At 33.1% G+C, this 8995-nt stretch overlaps 1 protein-coding gene across 2 annotated transcripts; it reads left to right on the plus strand.

The window, feature by feature from the left end:
* The first annotated feature begins 4600 nt into the window (after window positions 1-4600).
* LOC107618616 (uncharacterized) lies at window positions 4601-8624 on the plus strand. 2 transcript variants are annotated; one of them, XM_016320724.3, is made up of 7 exons: window positions 4601-4906; window positions 5491-6175; window positions 6503-7115; window positions 7208-7308; window positions 7405-7494; window positions 7611-7735; window positions 8190-8624. In XM_016320724.3, the coding sequence occupies exons 2-7, from the start codon at window positions 5600-5602 to the stop codon at window positions 8332-8334; spliced, it is 1650 nt and encodes a 549-aa protein (XP_016176210.1). In that variant the 5' UTR covers window positions 4601-4906; window positions 5491-5599; the 3' UTR covers window positions 8335-8624. The 2 variants fall into 2 exon arrangements, with proteins under 2 accessions (XP_016176210.1, XP_016176211.1); XM_016320725.3 differs by having other exon boundaries at window positions 4690-5136.
* Window positions 8625-8995: the final 371 nt, after the last annotated feature.

Here is an 8995-nt window from a genome sequence, read left to right on the forward strand (position 1 = left end):
TTTAGTTAGTTCTTTTGGCTGTGCACTAACCTCTCTTGCAGGGTCTATAATGCTGTTTTTGTTACTCTTGCTTGTTATCCGCCCTTGATGACAAAAGGGGGAGTAATAGCTAAGATTGTGATTCAGTTGATTGATTCAGTTGAATGATGCTGCTGATTTTTCTGATTAGTTAGTTGATTGCTGCTGATAATTTATTGATGCTGCTAATTCTTTTCTGAACTTTGTTTCGGATTAGAACTGAACTGTATTGTTGCAATTTTTTTGTTTTACAATATGCTTTGGCTGTTGTAATGATAAGAAATACTGGGCTGAATATGTGTTGTTGGTTTCCCTTAGTCAAGTTACATCTTGAACAGCTCCTTTTAAGCTTAATGTAAACAGGAACAAAAAGAAAAGAGCTCAAATTAAGGGGGAGCTACTGTTGAAAAGGAAAGGGAGAGCAACATCATTCAAAGGGAGTCTCTAAAACCTTAACTCAAACTCATTTCCTTTTGAATGTTGCTTAAAATCATGTTTGTCATCAAGGGGGAGATTGTTGAGTTAAGAAATTAACTAATTAATTAGTGATGACAAACATTATTTTTGGCAAAATAAATAATTAGATTTTGTTTAATTAATAAGTATATGTTGCTAATTATTTATTTTGAGTTGCAGGCCTAATTCAATTCAAGCAGCCCAAGTGGTATGAAAGTAATATAGCAAGGCTGATGGATAAAGAAGCAAGCACAGCCCAAAAGAAAGAAGCCTAAGGAACTGATGGGCCAATCGGGTTGCTTAATGGAAATTAAATCCAAACCCGTATCCATCCCACAAAGCTTCTCTTGTAAGATTGAAGTCTTCCCTCTTTTGAAGTGCAACGTATCTCTCCTCTCTAATCAAGTCAAATCATGGCATCAGAAAAGTAAGAAAGAGAAAGAGAGAAAAAGGTTTCTCCATAAGCCAATAACCAAAGAAGCAAGAGAGAGAGAGTTGAAGCTTGAAGCACAGAAGCTAAAACAGAAATCCCAAGCTAAATCAAGCTTAAGAAAGGTAATCCATATCATCTTGCATGCATCAGATCTTCATCCTTTCTTCCCTACTCTCTGCTCTATCCGAAAATGGCTTTGAAGGGAAAGTTGTTTGCTACCTCATTCTGCTGTATATCTACGGACTTAATCAAAACTTGGGGACCAAGTTGCATCTCTATGGTTCAGATTTGGTTGACCACTGGAAAACAATTTCGGTTACTTCTTCATGGCTTTCGGTCAAGTTGGAAAAGTCAGAAGCAAAGGTTACTCTTTGATGTTAATGAAGAAAAAGTAAGCTTGTGGGTTGGTGAAGCTCAAGGCTCAAGATGTTGACCTTGGAAGAAGAACCAAGGAACATGCAAGGAGATAAAAAGGAGCCTGCTGTTCATTCAGAGGTAAGGAGAGAAAACCAGTGAATAGAGGTTATTGTTCTAAGAGAGCTCTTTGAAGAAGTTCAACTAACTGGACAGTGTAACCTAATCAAAGGTGCATTCCGCCAGTATGAAGAACTGAATCAGAGGCTTGCTAATCTGGTTTTTCGCATAGCACAGAGGCTGTTGATGAAGTCAATCTCCTTCATGTTTTACTGATTGTAATGTACTTTTCTAAGCTTATCTTTCTGTAATTTCTTGAGAGAAAAGGCATTGTGAGAAAGCTTGAGAAAAAGCCATGAGTGGAAAAAGGCTGAGAGATACACTTGAGAGAAAAGCCTAGAGTTATTTTCTGATTTCTTTAGGTTGATTAAGTGTCTTGTATCTAGTATCTGAATGGTATCCCTTTCTTAGTTGGGTTAGCACTAAGAGGTATAGTTAGGTATTAGCATAGCCAATGTCAAGTTAGGTTAGAACTTGAGTGTGAAAGGATTGGGTCAATCCTGTGTTATTGGTGTATGTAATACTGTTTACTATAGTGAAATTCTTCCACAGTTGTGGAGGAGACTGGATGTAGGTTGCATAGCACAAGGCAACCGAACCAGGATACATGCTGGTGTTAGCTTTTCTCTTCTCTGCTGTGTTCTGTTTTCTGATATTCATGAGACAAAAATAAATTGTCTCATAAATTTCCGCTGCTAAGTTACAACAGAATCAGAATTGCAAATCTGTTTTTAAAAGGGGTAACAACAGTAATTAAAAGGAAGGCATAGATTCAACCCCCCCTTCTCTAAGCCTACCACAACCTTCAATATGAATGACGATAAAAGGTTAATTTAATTTTTAAAAAAAATTAATGAAGTTAATTCTTAATTTAATGATTGAATAGTTTTATCAAATAATAGTATAGTACTCATTTTTATAGGTATATCATTAGTTTAATTTTTTCATGGTTAATTTTACCAGCGTTCAAATTTTTAATAGTCATAAATAATTATTTACTCTTAGAAAAAAGTTTGGTAACAAAAAATTTTCAGCCATAATTAGACAAAACTTTTTATATTTTACTTCATTTATATAATTTAATAATATTTTAATTTTTTATTTCACTCTCTTATCAATCTACTTATCATATTCTTATCAGCCCCACTTATTAATGATATTAATTATAATATCATATCCCTAACTATTAGACATTCTTGTAATCATTATTTAATATTTCCTTTTATAATTTGAATGTTATAATGTCATATGATTCTCTCTTCCATGCTTTAATAAATAGACACCAACGGAATGGTATCTTTGGAGAGAGGTTCAAATCTTAGATTTAAGAATACAATAATCACTAATAACAATTAAAAATGGTAATAATATTAATTAAATAATTTTAATTGTAATTAATATTTTATTTTCTTTAATTCATTTATTATTATTGCAAACGTTGACAAATATAAAAGCTTGGCTTAATAGGTTTTTCATTGTTAATTAAGATCATGAAGGTTGTTTATTCCCTCCAACTAAAAATTACAACTCTATTTCAATTATAAGCACAATTGGAATAGAACAAAAAAATTTACAAGAAGGAGTTGAAGAATAATTTGAACAACAGACAAACTCACCCGATGAGATTATCATCCGTCAATCAATTTTTGAGAATATAAAAGACTACACTAGCTTTGATGAGATATGGTAATAAATTGATTTAATTTTTTTATTTGCATCTATAATTATATTGTACTAACTAAGTTCATACACATAGTATTCATAAGTTCATATACATAACATCCATAATTACATACAACTAACATCTAAAAATTAAATTCATGTTTATTAGATATTACATCCATACAAATATTATTTTTTAGTTATTGCATAAGTAATTATCAAATTAACACAGATGTTTTTAAATTTTTTCATAATTGAATTTAAAAAAATGTCAAATTCTGAAATTAATTTATTCAATTGATAAATTTACTTAAAACATCCATAAATTCATACGCATAACATCAATAATTTCATATTAATAACATCCATAATTTTGTACTCATAATATTCATAATTTCATACCTATGATGTCTATAATTAATAAATTTTTATAATTAATATTATCAAATTTTAAATTATGCGTCTTATTGTATTTTTCAAATTATCTCATATGTGCACTAATAGGTCATGATTTTAATTATTTTAATATTTTTTATTTAATATTCATTTGTATGTTTATTTATTGATTTTAATATGACGAGTTAATAATTATTTTTAAAAATTTATTTTTTAATTTTTTTATATCTTATCTTTTATTTTTTATTTTCTAATAATTTATATATAAAATATGAGTTGTGCAGTAAAAGTTGTTAAAATTTTTAAATTTAACTTCCATAATTTCTACAGGAAAATTACATTATAATGGGTAATAATGTGAGTGACAAATTTTAGGGATTTAATTTGAAAGAAACTGAAATTGATTTTGGAAAGAACATTAATGACTCCAAGCACGCAGAAAAATAGTAGGTGATAAGGAGAGTAAGTGATAAGAAGGTATATATCACTTGCTTACCAAGAAAATGAGAATTTTTATATGATATTTTTATATTGTAATTAATTTTTGGCTATCTAACACTCCTCTTACTCTTACATAATCTTTTAAGTATGTTTAAATTGCATAAAAATTAAATTATATAATTGCTTTTAAATAATCAGACATAAATAAAATTTAATGTTCATTTACTAACTATATAAAAAAAAGGCGCTTTTTATTTTTATTATGGAGAAGGAATTGGGGTAAGACGGAAATATGAAGAGCGTGTGAGTTTTATCAACTTGTGGGATCAGTTAAGGACAAATCGGACGGTCCGAAATTTCCATAAATCGGACCCTACAAGTTGTTCAAATTCGTTCAAAAAAATCTTATAATAATCAATTCGAACACTCTGAATTGCTTTTTCTATTACTAAAAAAAAAAAAAAACAACACAGACGGTCCGATTTATACCGTCCAAAATTCAAAATTTTCTTCCTTGCAAATCGGACTGTCCGATTTGTCACTTATATTTTACTTCACAACAATTCACATGGTCGGAATTGTTAACATCAAAATTCACAAAAAGTTGCCCCACATTATAGTATAGCACCCCTATATCCCATAACGAAGCACTACACACTCATATGTTCCATAACCAAAAAAATCAACCAAAAAAAGGTTTACTTAAAGAAATTTATATATTTAACTATTTAAACAAATAAGGTGAAACAAACCACCCAAACCCTTTAACTTGATTATAATAGAAACTAAAAGTTAAATTAAATTAAATTAAATAAAAAAATTGATGCCTCGGCATTCCGGTGAGAGAAGCATCACCGATGGCGGCATTGCTATTTCACACAGTAACTCCTAACAACGCATTTTTGCAAAGAATGAAGAAAAGCCCCTCTTTCTACCCCAACTTGGGCTACAGTTCACCTTTCCTGCACCACAAGAGGCATCAAATACTTAATCATAGACACCTTCGCAATTTGGGAAATCTTCAAGGTAACAACAACAAGAACCCTCCTTCACCTAACCCTAATTCACTAACCTTCCTTCACAATCGTAGAACACTTGTTTGTGCTTGTTTGTCAATTCTTTTGCCTCGAAACTCTGATCTGAGCCTCACCCTGTTTCCTCAACTTCTCGGGAAGCCCTTTCTTTGTACCCATGCCTATCGGTTTGGGAGGGGAGAGGATTGAGTTACTATAGAAACGATTTTCTCAAATCAGAGTGTGAGGCCGTTGCCCTATTTTTCTGTGTTTGATTCAATGTGTTCTTATATTTTATGAAGCCTTTACCAAAGTAAAGTTGGAAAGGATTTTTTCCCTCGCTTTTTTCCCCTTATCTAGTTGTGTTAGGGTTTATGATTAAAAGGGGGAAATTGAGGAGAAAGATGATTTCGAACCGCTGTTTCCCTAAAATTTGGCATGTTCTTTACTATTCTTCCCCCATTTCTAAAAAATTTTCAATATGGTCTTTTTTTTTCTCTCTTTCTTTTTTTTATAATTTTATTTTGGAGTATGATTTTTGTGCTTTCAAGTGAGTGGGATTTGTAATGTTAATGATTTCATATGATTCTGTTGCAGGTGATATTGTTATTGTAGTGCCTTTTCGTAGTTTTACCTAAGCTATCATTCTTATTGTGGGAGACAAAAGTGCACCAGAACCTGCGCTTGGTATAACAACAACTGTTTAATGGAAGATTTTGGTGGTTCCGGGTTTGATGGCCTTAGTAATGCTGTGAGGAGGAAGAGGAGTCAAACTTCTCGCAGGCCTCGACCAGATTCGCAGCCTGTACCTGATGGTACCGACTTGTCTCCCTTGTCGTCAACACCCCCTTCAGATGATGTTAGCAGGGTCTCTAGTGAAGAGAATGCTGAAGACGATAAATCCCATAAGGATGGTGGGTTCAATGTGTTTTATAGTAATGAGCCTGGGCGAAGCAGCTTACAAAACAAACGCTGTAGCGAGGGTGTTCTTGCTCCAGCTAATTGGAAGGGTTCTAGCAAATCAAAGGATAGCTTAGAATCAGAATTGGGAAATGCAGAGATGTATGGTGGAAGTAATCCAGATAGTCCGAGTTTAGGGCAGTTTGGTGTTTCTCAGGATCCATTAGGGAATGAGAATCGTGTTAAAAAGGTGAAGCTGAAGGTTGGTGGTGTTACACGTACTATTCAAGCCAACTCTGCATCAAACAGTACTTCAGCTAGTGGATCAACTACAAAGAGCTCTCGATCATCAGATGCCACTAGATCACGCCACAAGCATCAGGTAGTTTTCCTTTGGATGTGATAATAGCTTCCTTCAGCAATTATGTCTTTATCATACAGTACTATGCTATATTTCTTCTTAATATGAGTGTTGGTTCTAGGGATATCTGGATATTTCAGATTGAATCATTAATTGGTAAGATATTATGCAATGTTTTTGTCTAGATATATAGACATATCTATTGCTTATCTGCAATAACTTGCTGATATACTTCTTATCTCTCTTTTGTGAAAGATTATTTGTCATTTAGATTTCTTGCTCTTATAGCTGATTTTTTTTTAATTGAAAAATCCCAATTGATGACTTCCTTCGATTGTATTATTGCAGAGCAATTCAGATGATAACCAGTCTCCCTTGGATAAGAGAAGTGGCCTGCAAGGCCTGCCGTGGAAGGATTTCTCAAGTCAGGACTCATTAATTGGGAGGTTATCTGGAAAAAATAAATTAAGCAAGCAAGGAGACAAGTCTGAATCAGTCCGGAAGAGCAAGCGAGTACCAAAGAGGCGTGTACTTGACGACGAATTTGGTGATGAGGATGATGAGGATGATGAGATTCGTTATCTGGAAAAGCTGAAAACATCAAAAGTTTCTGCTGTATATAGAGATGAAGAGGAATTAGGCAAGAAACATAAAAAGCTTTCTAGCATGGAAAATGCAGCCTCAACAAAATCAAGCAAAGATGGGAAGAAAAGGTTTAGACCAGATAGAGTGTATGAGGATGTGGATTATGAGGAAGAGGATGAGTCTGGGTCTGATGTTGAGGTTGAGGATAAGAAAAAGAAAAAACAGAGGAAGGAATCTGTTGATGTTTTGATGGACAGTAAAAGGGAAATAACTCTAACTACACGTCAACGGGCTCTTCAATCCAGCAAAGATGCCTCTGCACCTGGTTCAAGTTTAATTGAGTTCCCCAATGGATTACCACCTGCCCCGCCTAGAAGTGAGTATTTACTTAATTTTCTTTTATCTGTTCGATGTGATGCACTAGTAATGTGGCTCAATTCATAATGTTATGGTATATCTTGAATACAGAGCAAAAGGAGAAGCTTACAGAAGTGGAGCAGCAACTAAAGAAAGCTGAGGCTGCCCAGAGGCGTAAAATGCAAAATGAGAAGGCTGCCCGGGAGTCTGAGGCTAGTGTTCTCTCCAAATTACTGCTTTTTTCTTTTGTTATGTATAAATTTACATTAAATCCTTGATGCCATTGTACATATTTCACATTTTTGTAGGCTGAAGCTATAAGAAAAATTCTTGGTCAAGATTCTAGTAGGAAGAAGCGGGAAGAGAAAATGAAGAAACGCCAAGAAGAATTGGCTCAGGTTTTGCTTAGTTCAAACAATCTGTGTTTATATGTGCCTAACTGTCTATTCGTATATTTGTATGTGTGTGTGTGTGTGTTTAACACCTGTCATTTGTCTTCTATTATTATTTGCAGAGGGCAGCCAATGCACAAATGCTTGCATCAAACACTATTAGATATGTGATGAGTCCTAATGGTACAGTTGTGACATTTCCTGATGAAATGGGCCTCCCTAGTATATTCAATTCAAAACCGTGCAGGTACTGTCCTTTGCTTTGACATATGGAACCAGTTTGATTGTTTTTCTCAAAGCTATTTAGATATGTTTGGTAAATAAAATGCAAAAAGGGAAAGAAGATGAAAGAAATTGATGAGCTTGGATTTAATGAATTATTCATTTACTTTTCTTTGGTTTCCCACTGATGTTATATGATTGGACACAATAGTATCATATGTTTCATCCTAGTTGTTGTTTCTTTTGCTTTGAGCACTGGTCTCTTGACATTAAAGCTTGAGATAGAATTCTGATAGGAACATCAAACGCCAGGTGGTTTTTGCGTCCTTGAAATTTAATTTCAATGAATTTCCTTTAGCTGTTTCCATGAACTGACAACAAATCTTTATCAGAAGTTAGATACTCATAGATTTCAAGTTTGTTTTTAAACACACCAAAATTCCCTTAATGCTAATGATTATCATTTGGTATTGTCTCAGTTATCCTCCATCACGGGAGAGATGTGCCGGTCCGTCATGTCCCAACCCTTACAAGTATCGCGATTCAAAATCAAAGCTTCCTCTTTGCAGTCTCCAATGTTACAAAGCAGTCCGAGAGAAGATGGCTGCTGAAGCTATCTGTTGATGTTGCAAATGGACTTCCCATTCACTGGTTTATACCAAGTTGCGCACAGCCAATTTATGGCACCCATCCTTAGGTCCATGCTTTGTTGAGAGAAATTATGTTGAGCTTTTGGTGAGAGTCATTTTGTCTAATATGTTAATACATCTTTTGATTTTGCATTTTTGGTATGAGAGATTACTAGCATCATGCCCTGTAGCATGTAAATCTATTAGAAATATTTAGCTATTGGCAATGTCTAAATCTGAATATTACAGCATTGATTAAATTATTAATCACTAATCATTGATACATGACATTCCTTAATTTATTTTAATTTGAGAGGAGATTAATGTTTTGCTTGGTTGAGCAAAGAAGATGAGAAAAAAAGAAAGGAAAGAGAGAAAATGAAGAGAAGAGAAAATAACGAGGAAAGTGTGTGCATATATATATGTTTCGATCAACAGAAAAGAGAGAGAAAATTCGAAGTATATAAAATGACATAGATATCTATATGATAAAATATATATTTACATGATAATTTAAATTTGAAAATTATATAAAATAATTTTAAAATAAATACAAATTTTGAATTATTATTATTACTTTCTTGTATTTAGTTTGTCTATTTATTATTTTATAATTTTAACTTTAATTTAAATTTATTTTCCCACATTATAACAAA

This window comes from Arachis ipaensis, chromosome B9 (genome assembly GCF_059453495.1).
Source record: "Arachis ipaensis isolate K30076 ecotype BB chromosome B9, ASM5945349v1, whole genome shotgun sequence".
In the NCBI taxonomy this organism is placed as follows: Eukaryota; Viridiplantae; Streptophyta; class Magnoliopsida; order Fabales; family Fabaceae; genus Arachis; species Arachis ipaensis.